This window comes from Lepidothrix coronata, unplaced genomic scaffold (assembly GCF_001604755.1).
Source record: "Lepidothrix coronata isolate B3197 unplaced genomic scaffold, Lepidothrix_coronata-1.0 Scaffold57, whole genome shotgun sequence".
NCBI lineage: Eukaryota > Metazoa > Chordata > Aves > Passeriformes > Pipridae > Lepidothrix > Lepidothrix coronata.
In genome coordinates this window covers 4,445,689-4,467,271 of record NW_016690237.1, presented here as the reverse complement: position 1 = coordinate 4,467,271, position 21,583 = coordinate 4,445,689, and the positions used below count along the sequence as shown (strand labels likewise).

The window sequence follows — 21,583 nt, the reverse complement described above, 5'->3', positions numbered from 1 at the left end:
TTTTTAGCCGTAGCTGAACAAGCCATAATGAAAAAAATCCAGAAAAGCAAAGTCAGTTTTACTGTTCAGGTAATGTTTTTGGCTAGATTACAGAATTTGTTTGGATTTTAATATTAGTATACAAATTATATTGAATCAGTAAGGCTTCTGATGGCTAGATTACAGAATTTGTTTGGATTTTAATATTAGTATACAAATTATATTGAATCAGTAAGGCTTCTGATGAAGGTGGAAGAAACAAGCTGTGAAATTAAATGTCCGCTTACAAGTATCAGCAGACATAAAACAGCCCTGCTTACTAGGAGTCCTCATGTCGGTGCACTGCTGTAAAAATAATATTGATCTGCTTCTGTGTGCATTGCAAGTGTATATTTCAAATAAATTTTATTTTAAAGAAGGAATTTACAAATGCAAATCCAAGTTCTATGTACTTGTTCAACATAAATTATAATTTAACTTTTTTTTCTTTAATCATAGTGAGGATTATTTACCAGTAAAACAATTGAGGTTTTGGAGTCAATGCATATTTTTACCCAGTGCCTGCCAGATCACAGATTTTGGTTTCTTAGTACTTCCTCCTTCCTTGTGCTAAAATTTTATCATCTTTCATCTAGTGCAGACCCCCCTAACCTTTCAGCCCCTGAGCCTTGCTGCTGCACTTCCCTTTTCCTCTGAGCCCCCCGGGAATGCTCTTTCTTCCATCCCTCCCTGCCTCAAAATCTTAAGAGGCTACCGGAGATGTAGTGTGAGCAAATAAGGATGCAGACAAAGGAAAATACTGTTGTTTCCTGACCATTTGCTGGGGAGGAAAGCTTTCAATCTTACATACTTTATTGCTGTGTAAAGTGTTTTATTGAATCAGGATAAGCAGAAAAAGCAGACAGCTCTTGAAGTCGTGGCTAAAGACATCACACAATTTCCCTGAAAACACTTCTGTCTTTCTCTGCAAAAGGCTGGGCAGGGTACGGAGCTGTGGAAATGCATATAGAGGTCTTCAGTGCAAGGAGGAGAAGCTGTTGTTATCTGAGTAGAAGTTGTCTGGATAAACTTCTGCTGATAAAATAGCATTAAGTTGTTTGATGTCAGTTCTAGTTACTTTCAGGAGAACCAATGATTTTATCAAATTGCACAATAGAGAAGAGTTTGCAACCTGCTTGAATGAAACAGTTTTCCTAAATTGGAAATTAATAATAATGGCCAGTCTTCGCGAGCGAAGATTTGGGAAAGGTCATTAACCCTTCAAGCCTGCGCAGTGGATTTTTTAGGTGAGACACAGCGTGCGCTGAACTGAGCCCACCCTTTAATCCTGAGGTTCATCTGCCGGGGCCGAGCAAGCTTGGACAGTGGCAGTGAGGGTCTCAGGACGTAGGTTTGTTTAGAGTGACCTTCTCTTAGATGGATTGCCACACAGGGCTGACAAGCTCCATCTGCCCGGGGGGCTGGGAATCGAACCCGGGTCGCAGCGGTGAGAGTTCTGCACCCTAACCACCAGACCACCAGAGGCCCCTAAAATTGGAAATTAATCCTTTGATTAAACACTGTTATGGTCTTTCCAGTATATATGACTGTTAATCTTTGGTGCTGGCTGCAATTTGGGTTGTTATCCCAGTGAGGCTTAATGTTCATTAATCTGTTCATGAAGGCCAGAACACTTGAGTGTCTGAAGGACCTTGAATGCATGCCCCTTTCCAGCCCTGTCATCTCCACTGGTTCCCATGTTAGTGCCATCAGTGTGTGTATGTTGCTGTGTGCTGACTAGTTTTGACTGCTTGTGATGTGGCTGCTGTTTTGAAGTACACACTTCAGAGCGAAGGGCTTCATGGATGTCAGTCAACTGCAGAAAGGTTTCTGTCAGGAACTACTGAAGGTATTTCTAGATGTAAGTGCAGAAATCCTGGAGAAGTAACTAGACTCTTTGGCACTGGAAGAAGGAGGGGTGCTGAGAATAGTGACTTTGACCTCTGGAGAATGTTATCAAAAATTTGCAACAGGCCCTTACCTACTGAAGAGAGAGGCTAGGGTGCAAAATACAGAATTACAAGGGTAAATACTTACTTATGCACACGAGGTATCCTAGCCAAATTGGGGCACCCCAATGCGGTTTTACGTAGGGTTCTTGTAGGTTTTAAATGTTCAAGTATAAGAAAATTTGACTACTCACTGACATCCACAGTACTGAATACTAATTGTAGTAATACTTTGCAAAGCACCTATATTTCTTGCTGATTTTCAGCTGATCCAGACATTCTTGAAGTCAGACTCACTTTAGTTACTTATCTATGATGCCAGCAAATGATGGGAGGATTTCAGAGAGGTGTTAGAGGGGCTAGGATGCAGTTATCAGGCATATATTTTATCCTTTGTGGACAACTCCAAGCTTCCAAGGTATAAAATTATTATTTACAGGGCTGAGCTGTCCTTTTACATAAGCATGAACAATACCAAAGTCTTCAGTAAAATTCCACTACCTTGCTGCATTGCAGTGTATAATGTGAAATATACATTAACAAAGTTAATATACTTCAATACTACAAAGACTGATTGATGTAATAGTTAAGGAAGAGAACTTACATAACAAGTAAATTTGAGCCTTGTGGTAAGAATGCACCTGGTTATGAAAATTTAGGCTATGTGAGTAGTAGCTGTCAGAAAGCTTGTTAGCTTTCTGAAAGCTTAAAATCCTGTCTCTTGAGCAGCTTAAACTTTGAAGCTGTAGACTGTGAGCAACATGTACGTAAAGACTTTTGGTTTCTTAGGTTTATAAAAATGAGATACTGACATTTCTTATGCTAGGACAGAATTTCAAAAGGCTGAATGCAAAGTAGGTACACGGTGCCTGCTTGATCTTGGTGAGATTTGAGAATAAGTTTTCCTGACTGCTTCAGAACTCCTTATCCAACCCTGGCACAGGTTTCTCAAGAGGCAGTTGTGGAAATCAGGGGTGTGTTGGACCACTGTTAGCCTCCCTAGGGGAATACTGATTATGTTGAGACCTGGGAAGAGGGACAGGGGTAATCCTTGCCTGCTCCAGGGGCCAAAGGACAGGGCTGGCTTCTGCAGGTGCTTTGTTGATGCAAGAGAAGGCAGTGGCAGTAGTGGCCCCAGGGCTGGCCTTGCTGACATCAAGTAACTTCATGCTTAATGCATACAGTGACATCAGTGTAGTTTAGAGCTGTTATGAGAAAGGATGCCAGGAACTCAAGACCAGTTACCTAGAAGGGTGAAAATTTCAGCATGCAAGTGCAAGGACCAAACATGCGGGCTTTAATAACTTAAGGTGAGGCAATGTTTAACCAAACACCTGTGATCTTTTTGAAGGGTATGCTACGCATGGATACAGACAAGATGATGCTTCTGTCTGCCAGTTGCGTTTTGCCATAGACCCTGAATTGACAAAAAAGGAAACTAAATATTTGCTATCTAGAAAATACTTCATTAAAATGCTCACTAATTTTAGTAATGTGTTTATGCTTGGTAAGGCCAAGTACATAGACGGAATAGCAATATGCATAGTGTATGACACAGTCTTGAATTGGGATCAGGCCCTCCTGAAATTACAAGTAAGAAATAATGTGCAAAAATCAAATAAATATGTCCAGTAACTTTTTATGTGTTGTCATTGGGATTCAGCACCTTTACTGAATTTTGCAAAACCCCTTTCTTCTCTTTCTGCTTCCTATTTCAGTGCCCCCAAAACTTAATCTTGTAATTTCTTGATGAAAGTACCATGCTTCTGTCACCCAAATGTTCTTCTAACAGCTTTTGTTAGTGTACCTTAGGTTTCTGCTTACAAGCTTTGGGAAACAGAGGAATGTGTTTCAGTTCTCATATGTATAAAGAATTGCAGATGGGCAGTGACTTATTTTATTTGTAATTCTGTGACTTTTGTAGCACAAGGAGTTTAGTCCCGTGACTAGAATGGGCCCATGTCATAGAACCTCAGGGTGCTGAGGCTGGAGGAGGCCTCTGGAGACCTTTCAGTCTCACTCCCTGCTCCAGCAGGGTCAGCCACTGAAAGTTGCCCAGGTCTGTGGTCAGCTGGGTTTTGCTTATTTTGGACGTGTGGGGGCAGTACTCTCTGCAACAAAACAGCTTTCCCCAGAGTGTAGAATATGCTTCAGCTCTTCCCAAGCTGCTGTTAGTGACAGTGCCTTGGAAGCGCTTTTAAGCTTAAGGAGAAGATCTGGGACCTGTGGCTCTTCTGTTTGGTGCTGTTTTGCCACTGAGGGTTATCACCCAGCATCCCAGCTGTAGATTGGAGGGGGGGTGGTCACATTGGTTATGAATATGAAGAATTACAGACTGTAAGAAAAGAATCAGACTGCAGTAGACAACTCATCACTGGGTGGGTTGTGATTAAGATGCCAAATATTTGCTTTTATCCTCACTACTTGATTGAAGGGAGTCACAGGAGTTCTTACTTTTGTATAGTTCTCTTTCACCCCTTCTTATTTCTGTATAAGCAGCTCTGCATTTGACAGGACTGTCGCCATCGTGTTAATTGTCTAGCTTTGCAACTGACTCAGTTCTTCTGTATGCCTTCTGCTGATTCAGAGCTATTCATTCTGTCCTCTTACTCCTGTGTCAAATCCTCCCCCAGAAAACTCTGCTTCTCGTTAATAAGAGCTCTAAGAGCCTTATTATATTTTCCTACTTTCTCAAAGGGGCAACAAAAGTTGCCCAGTGCATGGGAAAATTTTAAGCAAGCAAAATTCCCCAAATTGCTTCAAAATATGGTTGTTTTCATCTCTGGTAAATGGCTTGTTTTACTATGTTTTGTTAAAAAACCCTCCCATGACTACAGCTAAAGTAAATAGTTTGAGTCAAAATGTAGCCTTGTAGGCTTTTAAAAATATTAAGTTGCCATTTTTGAACAGAAGGAATAGTTAGTAATTCAAATTAAAATAAAGCACAAATAAGTCTAAACTCTCTTTTTAGCAGCTAGATCACAGAAAGATTAGGCTACATAATTGTCTAACTTTTTGTGAACTGTGTTTTCAAGATACGTGCAAATAAAGTAACTTTTCAGGGAAAAAACTTTTCTATCACTGTACAAAAACGAAATATGATCGTTTTTAGGGCAGTCTTATACATGTCTTTGAAGAGGAAATAAATTTTTTTATTCGTTCCGGTGGAGATTTAGCTGACTTTATTCCCATCAGTTACATTGGTAAATGCTCCAGATATGCAGAAAGCAGACACTCTCCAGATGTAAAAAAAAATTGTCTTTGCTTTTTTGGCTGATTTACAGTTGTTATTGGTGTTTGGGGCATATTTGTTTTAAGCAGGAAGGGGCTTCATTCTGCTAAACAAAATTTTATGCAAAGTTTTTTGTTTTCTCTTGCTCTGCAGAGAAAGCAAACTTGAAAAGCAGCATTGATAGGTCGGTAGTTGTAGGAGGGACAGGATTTGAAATCAACAGTGTGAGATGAGACTCTGGGCAGGGATAAACTGCTGCTTGGCAGTGGGAGTAAACATCCTGTCTGCATTGCCATATGCAGAGGTCTCACCTGCAAACCTCTGCACTGGCTGAGAAGAAAGAGTATAGTTTTAAGTACATTCCTCTGTTAACTACCTAGCTGCAAGTAGTTTTCATGTTTCACGTTCTCCATTTAAAACATTAGAGATACAGTTCTTAGAGTGAGATATGGAGAGCCAAGTCACCTTTCTCCCGGGTTTTTTGTAATTAAATTGCTTCTCTTGGTTTCGCCTTAGGACATACTGGAAAATAATTGTCAAAATGTGAGCTGAACAGTAGAAATTTTTTATTAGTAGATAACTAATGCTGGTGGGGCAAAACCTGGATTGAAATCAAGTGCTGTTAAGGTTAAAAAAAATTGTAAGGGATGGGATGTCTATGTTCTCATATTTAAAGTGTTTTTTGAACAAGTTCCAGTGTGTTGGCCTTTCTGTATTTTCTGTAGGTTCTGTTATGATTATGTGTTGAATATTTCTACTCCTTGGGTTTTCAGTCCCCAAGAAGAAGGAGCACAAGGCATGAGAGTATAAAATCCAGTTACCCAGTTTTCCTGCTGGAAGTTGGAAAAGCTGCTTTTCGCCTGGTTTCCCGAGTTTGTGCCTTTGTGGCTACCAGTATCCTTGTCCTGCAAGACTGCTGCCAAACCTTGTGCAAACTCTACAGGGAAGAGGGGCCTCTTTGAGCTCAAGATTTTTACATATTTCATGAAAATAAGTGGCTAGGGAGCAGGACAGACACCAGTTGGGCAGTCACAAACTGTATGAGATTTAACAAGAGCAAGTGCCAGATTCTGCACCTGGGTTAGGATAATCCTGGTTCTGTGTAAAAACTGGAGACAAGAGGCTGGAAAGCAACCTGCTGAAAGAGATCTGAGGGGTTGAGTTGATGGCAAGTTGAACATGAGTCAACAGTCTGACAGCCTGGCAGCCAGAAGGGCAAGTTGTGCCCTGAGGTGCATCAAGAACAGCAATGCTGGCTGGTTGGGGGAGGTGATTGTCCCACTCTATTCTGCGCTGGTGCGGCCTCAGCTCAAGTCCTTGTGTACAGTTTTAGGAGCCTCAGTGCAATAAAAAGACCAAACTATTGGGATATGTCTAGAGGAGGTGCCCAAGATGGTGAAAGGCCTCAAGGGCAAGATTTACTAGGAATGGCTGAGGTCGCTCGGTTTGTTCAGCTTGGAGAAGGGAAAGCTGAGGGGTGGCGACATAGCAGTCTGCAGCTTGTTCAAGTGGGCAGTAGAGGCAGAGGTTCTGATCTACTTTCTCTGGTTACCACCAGCAGGATGCAAGGAAATGGAATGAAGCTGCATCAGGGAAAGTTCAGATTGGACCTTGAGCAGGTTCTTCTCTGAGAGGATGATTGGGCACTGCAAAAGGCAGGAAGGAAGTGGTCATGGCACCAAGCCTGACAGAGTCTAAAGAGTGTCTGATTGAGGTTCTTATTCATATGGTTTGTTTTTAGTTAGTTCTGTGAGGAGCGGGGAGTTGGATATGATGATCTTATGGGTCCCTTCCAACTGGAGATATTTCTTGATTGTAAGTTAGTCAGCCACTGATGGAGTAGCAGGTAATGTTGAGCTGTGGGATGAAGACAAGGTGACCATTCTCACCTGGTCCATAGGCCCACAACTGGAAGACCAGTTGCAGCTTGCAGGCTCTGTGGCACTCTGTTGTGCACAAGGTGTGGGGGAGAGAGGGAGGGAAGGAAGAAGGAGAACACCGCATTTTTAGGAAAACAAAATTCAAGCAGTCTGTTGCTCAAGTCAGAAAGTTAGGTTTGTGGTGATTCATCACAAGTCTCCTTTCTTGGTGTGTCGCCATACACGTGACTAAGGGAGGAAGTTTCCAAAGCTCCTGCAGTGGAATGTAAATATGACTAATACTGTAGCAATAAGTATGTGAGAGCGGTGATAGGTCTTCACAAAGCACTGCTATTTGCATAGTTACTTGGATCTCCTGAATACCCTCTAGCTCTTCAACTATTCAAAAACCTACGTTTGCTCTTTTGTTTTACCTACTGTTTTTCCCACAGCTAACACAGACTATGCTGGTTACTAGGGACAGCCTTCTAAAGATCCGTCTCTTGAGATCCTGGTATTTGAGCTACAGACATGAAAGGAAAATAGTGTAGACACATCTGAAATGTTCTTGAATATGCTCGTGCCCCTAGGAGCTAGAAATACCTGCTGTATCATGCTTTATATGCAATATAATATCTGCTTTATTTGTAAATATCTTTGCTTAGACTAAGAAAATGCTTATAAGCTTAGTTGCTCTGGGTGCTCCTTAGACCTGTAGGGAGTGCAGTGTATTCTTGCTGATTTTTTTTCTTCTTCGATCCTGATAATACCTTTAGTCTAGTTCTATGGCTTTATCTCCTGTTTTCTGATTATTTCTTTCCTGGAACCAGCTGAATCCCTAGTACTGAGCTTTTCTCCTTTCAGGCTAAGTCACTGAACTTCTAGTTTAGTTGGACCCACCCATACCAAAAGCTGAGCGAGTACAGTTGTAAAAGCAGCTGCTTTAAAGACAAAGGAAGGTTTGCCATAAACAGTGGAGAAACACCTTTCTTTGCTGGGAAAGCAGACTGCCAGCACCTTAGAGTGCAGATTATTGTAACCAGTTTCATAAGCTAGTATTTGACATTTTCTGCTACTTTATCTCAAAAAAGTAATGTATGTGAGGACTCTGGCATCTTGCTGCATGCTCAGAAAGCAGAAGTGTGGTTGCAGAATATTGAATCTCTCCAGTCAATAAAGCATGATCTTTTTCTTTTATTAACTGTCAAATTTGTTTATTCCTCTGTCAAAGCAGCATGTCTTCTGTGAGACTGGCAGTCAGCAGTCACATCCTAAATTATTTCTTCATGAAGATCTTACGTGAAAACAATCCCTTAAAATAGCAATGTCACTGAAAGCACCCCTTTTTACAATGGTTTCCTCCTCTTAAGTACTGCAGCTGGAACTATTCTGAGTTCCTGGACTATGTTTCATGATGGCAATGGGAAATTCTTCAAATACCCTCAAATTTCAGCTGTGCCAAAGCATAATGTTGAGTGTATGTGCTTGTTTTTCCACCTGTCACTCCTCCTAAAAAGAAACAGGGCTCTTGAAATATACCCACCAGTGTAATGTTCATTCTCTTAGTGATACAGCTTTAACTTTGAGACAGATAGTGTTAATAGTTTGTGATGGTCCATCCTCCAGTTGCTACTCTGGTAGAGTGTTTTGAGGAGTATGCATCTTCAACAGATCCCTCTGCCTGCCTTCTTAGAGGCCTGATCAGGTCCTGTCTTAGACTTTCTTCCCAGGAGGACTGCAGCCTGAGAGATACATGTACTCAAGAAAACAAATAAACTAGAATTCAGAGTTGAGGAACAACTATGTAAATACCTGTTTAAATTTGAGTGTTCTGACCTCTTTTTGCCTGTTAATATGGAGGTTTCTTGGTGTAGTGTAGCCAAGGGGGTAACTTCAAAAGTAACTGACATTGGGGTCTTAGCATCTTCTAATTTTACAGAGGTTTTTGAGATTGTATTGCAAGATGATATTGACTTCAGATAAGCAACCCTACTTGGCTGTGAGCAAGGTGATTCTTGGTTCAAATGTTACATTATGAGAATCACTGCTTAGACTTCAAATTTCAGTTTCTGCTGTAGCGGTTCAGTTGGCCAGATGAACACTTTTTTTTTTGTTCCATTCCGGTTGTCATTCCTAGCTTCCCTATTTAAAAAAAAAAAAAGAAATGTATCTTAGTCTCTTTTCTTCTCAGGGGAAAAAAAAAGGCACTATTAGTGCAGTTATCTGAGAAGTAAAAGAGATTTCAATTTTGACCTCATTTAAGAGGAAAGATGTCACCAAGTATAGGAGCATCCATCAATCCTGATATTAAAGTCATGACTTGTCCTTGTCTTAGCTTGGTCTGTCATGCAAGTGAAAGGGACATTCTGCTTGTGGTTTGATTTCAATGTTTGTTTTTTATTCCTCTCTTCAGACTTTGCAGTAGCCAGTTCTGATGCCTCTTTGGTAGCCTCATTCTTAGGGGAAAAGCCAGACACACCAATGCTTTGTGCAGTTATCTTCTGAATTCAGGTAGTTCTGTTTGGAAATAACTTTTGCTCTGTCTGGCTTGATAGGAGTAGGTAGAAAAAGTCTTTCAGCTTCTATTGGGCTGAAGCAGTGTATTTGTATGTCTTTTCCTTGAATAACCAGTATCTACTTCCATGCTATTTTCTTATTCCATGTTTCAGTGAAAATAGGGATAATGAACAATCAGAAATACCCCGAGAGTTGTTTTAACTGTCCACTTATTTTACAAGCCTCTGCTGCTGAGATCACACTACTGTATTTATGCTGTGAAACCAGTTTTTATCATGTATATATTGAGTTAGTGTGTTTGCAATTGGCTGGATAAGCAGCAGTAGCTCTACCAATTGACTTAATATAGCAAGAGTGGGTGTTTCTGTCCTAAAGACTGAAAATAGAATTTAATCCACCTTGAGTAGAGAGCCTATAGTGGCACCAGCTGCATTTAGCTATGTTTTAGGAAGTTAAAGAGACTGCTTAAGATCATATATGCTAATATCTTAACCACCTTCATACTGCTAATCTTGTTAGGGGGAAAGATAAGTCTGATAAACCCATTAAAATTAATTTTTAATGCCAAGATTTTAAAAGCAGTACTTGATCACATGACTTCCATAATGGCCTTTGTGCTCCAAGGCTCTTCTTCACACTTGAATCTCATAAATTCTTGTGCATTGGAGCTGTCCCCCTACTCATTTTGTGGTTCAGTGGAAAGAAGGCTGGGAAAGAATATGCTGTGGATGGCACTAAGAAAGCATGCAATAGCGAGTGGCAAGAATAAAGGATTAAGTTCATTATATTGACTCTTATGGCCCTCTGGGTCCTTTCTATAGAGCAAATTTTTAGAGCTGTTCCTTTTTTTCTGAAGAGATCTGTGGATAATGATCTGGAGAAATAGCAAAGAATGTCTTCAACCCTGGCTGAGAATATTCTATTCTGAATCAGGGAGCAGAAAACATAAGATAGATCAGAAATATGTTTATGACTTTAATAAGTGTTGGGTGTGAATAAGAAAAAGTAGTGTCCTTACTGTTTCTTTTATCTTCTACAGGCAATTTTGATGACTTCAGCTTAGAAGATGCACTTGGTAATTATTGCACTCACAAATTTTGGGAGGTAGGCGGGAACATAGTGGATGCTCTTCTGAATTGTTTGTTGCCAAATATCACTACGTGACCAAGCATGAAACCTTCCCTGCGTATGTTTGGTTTAAACCTCAGTGGAACAATTCAGCTATGGGTATGTCAAGATGTTGACCACATACAACTCAAATTTGTCTTTGGAACAATTAAGGATTTCTTTTAAGGGGAAATTGTCTTGCTGTATAGATTTGATTTTGTGCTTTTCATTGTATAGACATATATTTGTCTTTTGTGTAGCTTCTGAACAGTGTATTAAATAGTATTTAACTTTTTTTTCTCTAACCTTCTCTCACAGGAGAGATAAAGACGACAAAGAAGCCTCTTCCATCTCAGAAGACACCACCACAGGACTTTGGTGGGATATAATTGGCTTGTAATGTCTTTTATTGTAAAGTCAGGTGTAGTGTACATAATAATTTGAGAGGCATGAACTTTTCAACATAGTGGCATACAGGGTTGTGATATTTCTATAAGAAAGCAGTTCCCTAAAAGCAAAAGGATTTCTTAATTTTGAAGTCTCCTGGTAGTGCTTTCACAAATGTACTTTGTGATTTCACAAACTTAAAGACTCTGTGAAAACCCCTTTTGTTGACTTTCAGTCTGCATGTTTGGAGCTTGCTCACCTTGAGCTCATGATCACCAAAAGCACCATGTCGTTTGGCAGATAGTGCCTGGTAACTGTGGGGCTCCTCTGTGGGCCGCTGTTGAATGAGCATGCTGTTACATTCTTGGTGAAAACATTGTGAGCTGCATTTTTGTGTAAAAATAGTCTAAAACTAGTTCAGTTTTTGCATTACACTTAAAACTTCCCCTCTTTCTTTGTAGATGATTTTAACTTGGATGATGCTCTTCATCCTGGTAAGTATCATGTTTTCCTGGATACTGCTCAAAGGTATTTGTGCAATGTCCATTCGTGCTTTATGACGTAAATGTAATAAAGGGCACTGAGTTGATTAAGGTAGCAGACTGCAGATAAAATAATTGCAGTCTAGTTATGTTTATTTACTTTCATTTTAAAGGTTCTAGATCACAAAAACTGTATGAATTTCAATAATTTCTTAGCCAAGTCCTACATGTTTCATTGTTGTATCTTCACTAGATGGCACTAATTCCATAAACTATTACTTATGGAAGTAGTTTTTAAATCTGAAGTAATCTCTTCCTTTATAGAAGTAATTTTAGTAGCACAAGTAAACATCAATATGTTAGAAATAATTTGAGGGAAAATACTCTTTCCGATGTGAAGACTGTGATCAAATACAGAACAAATTACTAAGATCTCTTATTCTCCAATTTTGTAGCAAGCTAAATGAAATGTCATTGTGGGGGCCATATTTTTAATTCTATTCTTTTTAAGTGAGGTACCAACTTTTATTATTGGTTAAAACCCAGTAATTTTAAAAGAGAAAACAACCAAGTAATCTGTACCTGATAGAAAAATGTAAAGAATTTCAGCCTTTGAAATACAATGTGCAAATTAAAATGCTGCTTAACACTTGAGTTCTTCTGTATATGTTTGTTATAGCAAGGATCTGACATACAGGTTAATATAGCAGAAACACTGTTAGTTGCATTAAAATACAGTGTTTAGCTAAAATAACCAAACAAATACAACATTAGTTAGTGAAAGGAAAAATGACATGGGGAAGTTTTGATACCATTTTTTTAGGTCAAATAGTCTTTCAAGGTCATTGCATGCTCTGCTTTTGTTCTCTTCACACGAGTAACTTATTCTAACTCTTTACTTGTTTACAGATGGTCCCAAGCCAAATTCTCCTGCAAAACCTAGAGACACTGGTAAGACTGACCTAACAGGAATTTCTGAAGAGTATTCGTTAATCTGTCCCAGTTCCTTTCAACATTACTGTATTGTAGTCCAGTTTTTATATCTTAACCTTTTTTTTCTTTTTTTTTCCTTAAATCTCTCTTCTGCATGTAGATAACCCCAAGCGAGATCAACCCAAAGACACTGGTAAGGCTTCTAGCACAAACTCCTGAATCAGGGTTTTACTGTCTCAGTTACACTTCTGCTAATTGATCTGTGTTAATTGGCTGCTCTCTATGTCAGATGTTGCACTGGATAAACACTGAGGATTGAGGAAAAGTTGTCTTGCAAATAAACTTTGCAGCAGTCTTGAAATTCCGTAACAAACCTGTTGAGGCACTTTCACTTAAAAGCAGGATGGTGTAGGGAGGAGGCAGGATGGGACAGAGTGTCTGTGTGCTTTGGGCAATGCTGTGCTTGGCTGCCTGTGGTGGAGCACCCATGTATTGGATTGAGTTCTTTCGTCTTTACAAACTGAATCCCTTCTAGTCATGCCAGAAGGTAAATAGGAACTGCCTATGATCTTTGTTCTTAAAGGATCTAAATTAAAGATAAAGCTCCAAGTTAAAGGGTTGTTTTGGAATGGTGGGTTTTTTTTTAAAGGCCCAGTTAAGTAATACAATTATTTGTATTTGAAAGATAGGCTTAGATACATGTCCTTCCCTGCCTGTTGTGCTTTAGAGGTCTTTGCCTAACCCAGAACAAAACAGATTTAGATCGATGCAGTTGTGAAAATGCCATTATCCATGAACATTGTGGTAAAGAGTCCTTAACTGGAATGCAAGCCTTGGTTCTTGTTCTTTCTGATTTGCAGCAGATACTTGAATTTGGGTCTTGCATGCCTCAGTACAGTGCTTTCGCCACCCAACTAAAACATCCTCTGATGCAATACTTTTAATTTTGCTACTTGAAACATATTTGCTTTGCATAAACTAAGGATTCATTTGGCAGCAGAGGGAAGGGGGAGAAGGTCCCATGAGGGGGAAGGGAATGCTCCGTAAGGTAAGGTTCAGTGGAAATGGAGAGGGACTAGACCAATGTCCTGCAATAAATCAGAGAAGGGAATTACATTTGGACTGTTTGTGACTAAGAAACCCAACTCTGAAGATTCATTCACAGTTGCAACCTTGAAAAGAAATGATCCTTTCCTATCCACGTCCTTTCTTTGCTTTCACAGCATAGGGAGACTTGGGTTATTCCAATTAAGTAGCTTATAGGGCTTCTTGCTTTCTTAGCCTGATTTGTGCTACTCTGCTCTTCTCGCAGTTGTTCAGAAAGTCTGGAGGCAGGAGTACTGCTGTCAAACTGTGTAGTGCTCAGCTGAAGGGACTTGACATTGTGAGGGCTTTTAAAATGTGAGCATATTGTGACTATGATGCTAAGCCTAAAACCACGACAAATTCAACTGAACGATCTTGAGAAAATTTCCATGTCATTATGTGCCTTGAGGTGTCTTTTCACTGAACTTAAAACAAGTAAGGTAATGCTATTTACATTTTTTATAGGCACATTTGATGATGCAGATCTACTTGATGGCACTTCGCCAAAAGGAGGAGGTGATGGGAGTGGCAGCAATGGTAAGACAGTAGGTCGTGCTTCATATTGTTTCTGTGGTTACCTGAGTTTTCAATAAAATCTTGCTCCCAAGCTGGTTAACATGCTCTAATTTGTAACACCTTTAGTTCTGGTATCTGAAACTTAAGAGCATATCTTTGAATTCAAAAGTAATGTGTTCCGTCTCTACCAAAAAAACCCACCCCAAATAATTAAGAGGTAAAACTTGTCTAGAGGTAAAACTTCCATGATTTTTACTGTTATACTAAGAAGGATGGCTTTTTAAACTGAGACATGAATGTGGTACTTACTTCATAATTTGCCATAAATATAGTTCTTAAGGTCCTCCAGGTGCTATTTTTAGATCTTCTGTGACATACTGTCAGTTTCTTTTAGCTCTTGTAGTTAGAAGGTCTGAAGGTGGGCCAGAAGAAGATCCACCCCATGTTCTCAAAAATGTGCTTTGTGCCAAAGGATGAACTGATCCTTACACTTCCAAGTGATTCTTAATCTTCACTTTTTACTGTGAGAGTGGTGAGGCACTGGAACAGGTTGCCCAGAGAAGTTGTGGATGCCCCATCCTTAGAAGTGTTTTGAGGCCAACTTGGATGGAGCTGTGAGTATCCCAGTCTAGTGAAAGGTGTTCCTGCCCATGGCAGGGGGGTTGGAACTAGATGATCTTTAAGATCCTTTCCAACCATATGATTCTTTGTAGGGTGTATCTACTCTGAGCAGAATGAAACCGTTTCACAGTTTGCCAGACTTTCTTTCAATAATTTGACATTTCTAATCATTGTGGCTCAGCTCAGTACAGAGGTGGTCACTGCAACCAGGCTGCAGTAATGGTCATCCTTGGGATGTGTCTGATCATCCCTGTGTGCGTTACTGAAACTTTATTATTTCCAGATCAGAGTTAGCTGAAGTATCTTGATGGGGTTTGAGGTGTGCCAATGGTTACTGACTTCTTCAGAGAGTTATCCTAGACAGAGATTACCTATGCCACTTTTTTGGGTAGCTTTCACCTTTCAAGCTACGTTTGGGGCAGTATCTTGAAAATTGGCAGGGGCAAGAAATATCTGTGGAGACTTGTGGGTGTTTTGATCTGCACGGGTTCCTGCTGCAGTGGTGCAAGTTGCATTGTGACAAATATAGTTAGTATTTATAGAACATCTGTCTTGCTTGCAAAGGGAATTGCAGAAGTATTTAGTAAACGAGGCTGGGATTTTAGGAAAAGATAGTTGTTTCCGTGGAAATACAGCTGAGTGTTACTCTGAAGTTATACACTGTTCCTCTCCACGGAGTGTTCTGTGGTGGTGCACAAGTTGGTTAAACCAGATTTTACAAGTACTCTGTGCTCATTTTGTAGAAGTGCTGAGTACTCAAGGCTGTAGTTGACACCACCATGACCAGTACTTTGAAAGCAGAAAGTTTGAATGCCAGAGTATGGATATAATAGATGGTTTGTAATTTTGGATAATTAATTGGCAAAAGGGTTGTCAATTATGATATGACTGTTCTTTAGACATGTAAAATGTAACCTTTCTGTTTGTTTTTACAGAACGAAGGGGCCAAACTCCAAATAATGGCCAAGAAGATGAGGGTAAATGCATGAATTTGTGTGTATGATGGCATCTGGATATATGAATTTGTTTTCTGGAGTTTTCTGTGTTGCTCATCTTCTGCTAGAATGTTGACTACTGGGAGTGGGTTACAACTTAAAAATTTTTGTGGAATGTGGAATTCTTACTTTCAAGCTCTGCTTTCATAATCCTTTAAAATCTCTATGTTGCAAATAAATCATAATTGTTAAGGTCTCAGAGATGCTGGTGCAGTGATCGCACGCAGGGAAAGTAGATATTGCCATGAAAGGGTAGCGTTTTTAATTAGTGGAAATTAGAACAGGAGTGCTTAAGTTCCTTAACAACAGGCATTGCTAAGAAATCAATGGTTATAAAATGAGACAAATCACTTTTCATTATGCATAAAGACAGAGTTGATGATTACAGTTTCATGTAATTTCAGTTTAATGATTTTTGGAGGTGTTCATAGGGTTTACTTTGAAACAATACAATTTTGACATGGCTTTCAATTCTGAAAAATGTATACAAACCTCTGTTTTTTTCAGCTTCTCAGGGAGCAATAGCTGGAATTGTAAGTGCTGTGGCTGCTACTGTAATTGGAGCAGTATCTAGTTTCATTGCTTACCAGAAGAAGAAACTCTGTTTCAAACAAAGCGGTAAGAATTCTAAATTAATTTTATTTTCTACTGTCTAAAGAAATGTGTTTTTGTATTTATATGGGGACTAGAAACTGATCCTATGCATAAGGTAGTTTTAATAGCCCAGTGAATTTATGGTCACAGGGAGTAACCTTTCTTACTAATCATCTAAGACAGGGTGACTGAGGAATGCCTTGCCTAAAAATTAGACTTTCAGAGACAGAAGAACTTAAGGCTTTACATTCCTAAAATAAAAGCACTTCTTATTAAAACATAAGCAGGAGAGACTGCAAGAAAATACTTTTTAAGGAAAATTGATTGAGGATTTGAGACTATTTTCATGCGGAAAAAATACCTTGTCATAAAATACCTTGTCATTTCTAATTTTGTAAATTTTGCCTTTGTCTTGCTATCTGCTTTATTTCCATCTAAATAAGATATAACTTAGATCAGAGAACTTTGGGAATCCTGTGGGTGATAGGAGGGGCAGAAGCTTTGGTTTTGTCTCTTTCAGTCTTTCTGACTATTTGGTGTGAGGTAGTGCAGTCATCCTGCCAGGCACTGCTGTTTTGTAATTTGGGAAATTTGGAAACTGAGTAACATCTCTACCATGCATGTTAAAGTGAACATGCAGGCAAAACAAGGACAACTCAACTACCAGCAGGTAGCCCATTTTCTTCAATGCTGTTTCTTATGTCAAATTATCTCTATTAATCAATAACTTTGAATATAAGAGAATTTGAACGCTAAACATCTCTTTGTTTCCCAGCAGATGAAGAGAATGTGAATATGGATAGTCATAGGGGAGCACAATCTGAGCCACCTGGTAAGACAAGAATCTAGATGGAAAATCAATTTTTTGATGGGGATCCTATTAAATGCACTTTATTGACATCTAACATAGTGGAGAAAATTATTTGCGCTGTTTTGTTTAAAAAAAAAATACTTATAACTATCAATTTTGGCAGAATATGATCCGGCAGTGTGTCCTGATGGCCAAGAAGGCCAATGGCATCCTGGCTTGTATCAGAAATAGTGTGGCCAGCAGGACTAGGGAAGTGATTGTCCCTCTGTGCTCAGCACTGATGATGCCACACCTTGAGTCCTGTGCTCAGTTTTGGGCATCTCACTTACAAGAAAGACATTGAGGTGCTGGTGTGTGTCCAGAGAAAGGCAACAGAACTGGTAAAGGGTCTGGAGCCTCTTAGAAGAATCGACTGAGAGAGGAGCTGGGAGAAAAGCCTGGAGAAAAGGAGGTTCAGGGGGCACCTTATTGCTTTCTACAGCTACCTGAAAGGAGGTTGTATGGAGGCCTCTTCTCCCAGGTAACAAGTGATAGGACAAGAGGAAATGGCCTCAAGTTGTGCCAGGGGAGGTTTATATAGGATATTTGGAAAAAATTCTTCACAAAAAGGGTTGTCAAGTATTGGAACAGACTGCTTGGGGAAGTTGAGGAGTTGCCATCCCTGGAGGTATTTAAAAGATGTGTAGATGTGGCACTTGGGGACATGATTCTGTGGTGGACTTGGGAGTGCAGGGTTAATGGTTAAACTTGATGATCTTAGAGGTGTTTTCCAAAATAAACAATTCTGTGATTCTATGATTTTACCATGACAACAAACTTGGAACTAACTCAAGAATTGCATTGTGAAAATGTGGCCACTCTTCTCTGGTTTTTTATTCTTTGAAGAGATTGGTTGATTGCCTTGAGAAGTCATTGAAATACAGGAGCTTAGAGAAAGTAAAGAACTGAATTTTCTCTGCAGAAGTATTATTAAAGACAATTATGAAAACACAAACCTACTCCTTTAGTGTAATACATAACTGCAATTAGCAGTTTATTGGTCTGTGTTGTTTCTGATTGGAATCTGAAACCTTTTCTGATTACAAACTGATACAGAACTCTGCAAGAATGTATATTAAAAATAATTATGTTTGAATTGTTGCCTAAAGAGACCGTGGAGAAAAAGGCTCCAGGCCAATTTAGTGTATAAGATAAGATAAAAGGAGTTGGTCCTTTAATTAGCCTCAGGCCAGGGGAATACGCAGCACATGTGTGCACCCAAACAGTGGTTCTATGATTTTATAATAAGGTCCATCCAATCCCAGGTCTGTCCATCCCTGGTTCTGCCCCATTCTGCCCCCCGACGTGCCCCTTTAGGAATTGAGTTTGGGATCTTTGGGACCCCTTCTTCCTCATCTTCATCTTCTTCACAGCACGCATAGTCCTTGGAGCTCCTCCAGAGTTCTGGGCTTGAAGGTTACTGTGTTTGTGTGATACCTCCTAGTCCAGGTTTATGGTGCTGTGTTCTTAAACAGAAGTGTTTTTCTACAATTCTACCTTGAAAATAAGACTAAACACACTAACAGAATTTAGAGGGATTGATATGAAATGGGGTAACAGGGTTGGGTATGTGTAACTGTTATGCTACAGGGTAAGGAGTATAATACAGCTGCATTAAAATCTACATTTACTACACAACTACTTCTAAGATCTACAAAAGTTAAAAAAAACCAAAAAGCTCTGAGGCATCAGAATAGAGATGTAACTACACTGGAGGCGAGTAGGACTAAACTCGCTTTGTTGTAACTAAAGCATTTTCTGTTGGGAACAGGGAATGATTCTTGTATGAAAGAACCATCACGTAACTGATCTTTCTATAAAGGTGGCACCTGTGAAAGGTCTCTTTTAAAGCAACAAAAACTTTTACAACCTCACCCTTCACTTATGGTGGTCTAGGGTACTTGGCTGATAGAACAGGTGTTTAACTCTGGGAAAGCCATAGATAGTTCTGGAGGGAATGGTATAGGTGAAAACTTGGTCTTCTAGCCCTTGTGACTGGTCAACAGAGGAAGAAGTAGTATAACCTCGTGCTGAAGTTTACTGAGTGTTTTTGAAATACTGAATATTAAAATACCAAAGCAGTATATATTTTCAGTATATTCTTCTGTGAGTTTAAAATCTACAGAATTATTTCTGGGTTTTATGTAATTAAAAACCCCAACAGTTATATCTTATTTTTCTCAGGTATTTCATCTGTTTGCTAAAAACTTTCATCTGGCTTATGGTCATCTTTATAAACACTTTTCCTTTAAGCTGTTAAATGTATAAAACTCTCAAGGGCACATCATTTTCTTGTGACTGGCTGTCAGGACTGGAGATAGGCAGGTATCCTCAATTCAGCAATGCATTAGTGAAGCAAGTAGGATCATTCAAAGACCTATACCAAAGGCAGTTAAAAATATGAGTCGTAGTTGGAATATCCTAAAATTCAAGATTCATCAGAACTCAAATGTGAAATGTGTCAGATGATGCATATTTTATTTTAACCAGTAAAGTCAAACTCAGGATGTTATCATATATGATTATTCCTACCTACGTATTGATGTCACATTACATCCCATATTTCGTACCTCTACTATATTTTGCAGACAAGCATGATCATGTTTTGAGCCAAGAAACTGGGCATCCATGGTCAGAATGGTGCTGCTCCTGATCTAAGTTCTGGGAGTCAGCAGATGTCAGCTCTGCTTCTGGTAATAGAGTGCTGGTGTACCTACACAGCTTCTAGTTTAAAAGAGGTCTTTTATGAAGCCAGGTCAGATGGCACAGCAGAATAGATTTATGTTTTTAAAATTTTATGTAGGCTTATCTTTGACTTCCTGAAAATATAGTTAACCTAGACACCTTGTTTCAGTAACCTACTTTTCCATTATTTACACAGTCTGTACACCATTTCATGTTGGCATCTGCAAAAACTGCAAGCCTGAAACTGCAAATGTAGATACATTCTCTGATGTAGTAGGATGTGGTTATTTGAGTGAGAAATCTGGCATGTAATATACCTTGATGTGCAGTGTTTTGGCTTCACAGAATCAAGCTCTGCTTACCTGAATTTATCACACAGTGCCAAATGCCTACTGAAACTTTGTTGTCTGCATGAACTATTAAATAACTTATAATGTCCATGAACTTAGTGTACTAATCTTGAATTGTTTTTCACTTCTTAGTTCAGCGCACACTTCTGGAGAACTAAATTAAAGAAAACGCGATGAAGAACAGATCTTGAAACTGGATAGAGAGCCTGCCTTCTGCCTGAAAAAAAAAATGGACACAAAAAAAGCATAAAGTAAACAGCAGAGTCTGAAGTTGCATTAGAAAACTGTTCTTGTTTGAAACATCTCCGGGAGTGTGACTTAGACCTGAGTACTTCTGTATGGTTAGCCCTGTGAAGCATTGTTGCACACCAATACATGGCCTTAATGACAGGAGTGTAGAAGTCTGTTGTACCTTTACATTCTTGCCTTTGCTCCTCTGACAACTGGGTGTGTCTCAAGTGCATTCGGTATGTTTAACTTTTCCTTACCTCTCCAAAAACAAAAGCAATTAAGGTTTTGTTATGTCATTGTTTTCAGGCAGTACAAGCATTTTTTTTAAATACCCCGTGTGCAGTGAGTGTGCCAACCAACCAGCCTGGTGTATATTGTGGGCACCGGAAAGCAAGTGGCTCACTGTGTATGAATGATGGATCTGGGTGTGGGTGCTGCTGACCCAATCTATGTAACTGCCTGGGTCAGCCACCAGGGAAGAGATACTTGTTCTTGAGCATTCAAGAGACAAAAATTCAGTTTTGTTTTTGCATTTTTTTTCATTGCATCTGTCTGGTACAGATTGAGAAAACCCAAACTTAGTGCATACAGACCCTTCATCCTTTCTGGCTCTTCCTGCTTTGCGAGTACTGAGCTGGTCAGTTGTGGAAAAGCCTTATTTGCACATCAGAACCATAGCTGGATTTTGTATATCCAGCAAGATTGATATTTGGCATTGTCTAAACAGTTGTGGCTGAAGCACTGGGGAGTGGGGATTAACATCTTTAGACTTCCATAACCAAAAGCTTAACATAAAATAATGTTGAATTCAAAAGGTGTATCATACACATGGAAGGGACAGAAACAGTACTACAGGTCAAAACTACAAAATAGCAAGACTGACCAGAACAACCCAACCCCACTCCACAGGCATCCACTGAACAGTATAAATAGCGTACGTGAGAGAAGTGCTTTTGGACTTGTGAAGGATTGCCCTTGGGATGACGACCTATGACTGCATCCTTATTTGAAAGCACTTGAGAACTGTGCTGTGGCTCTTGAAAGTGAAAGGAAGGTTTCAAGGATCTGTGGAAACATGGAAAACTGCAACTCATAACAACTAAAGGACTAAATCTGGAATAATAACTAGTTCCGTCTGGAAGGAATAGTCTGACCAGTTTTGTTGGCTTTC

General features: G+C 39.5%; 1 protein-coding gene across 2 annotated transcripts in view; it reads left to right on the top strand.

Moving 5' to 3' along the window:
- Nucleotides 1-20,433, top strand: part of CD99 (CD99 molecule) — a 29,541-nt gene extending 9,108 nt beyond the window's left edge. The window contains exons 2-11 of one of the 2 annotated variants that reach the window (XM_017816719.1): nucleotides 10,615-10,650; nucleotides 11,001-11,060; nucleotides 11,531-11,563; nucleotides 12,461-12,502; nucleotides 12,645-12,677; nucleotides 14,036-14,107; nucleotides 15,643-15,684; nucleotides 16,210-16,320; nucleotides 17,075-17,128; nucleotides 20,314-20,433. In XM_017816719.1, coding sequence (XP_017672208.1) covers nucleotides 10,615-10,650; nucleotides 11,001-11,060; nucleotides 11,531-11,563; nucleotides 12,461-12,502; nucleotides 12,645-12,677; nucleotides 14,036-14,107; nucleotides 15,643-15,684; nucleotides 16,210-16,320; nucleotides 17,075-17,128; nucleotides 20,314-20,339 — 509 coding nt within the window. In that variant the 3' untranslated portion in view covers nucleotides 20,340-20,433. Of the gene's footprint in view, nucleotides 1-10,614; nucleotides 10,651-11,000; nucleotides 11,061-11,530; nucleotides 11,564-12,460; nucleotides 12,503-12,644; nucleotides 12,678-14,035; nucleotides 14,108-15,642; nucleotides 15,685-16,209; nucleotides 16,321-17,071; nucleotides 17,129-20,313 lie in introns of both variants that reach the window. The other variant, XM_017816718.1, reaches the window with a different exon arrangement.
- Nucleotides 20,434-21,583: the final 1,150 nt, after the last annotated feature.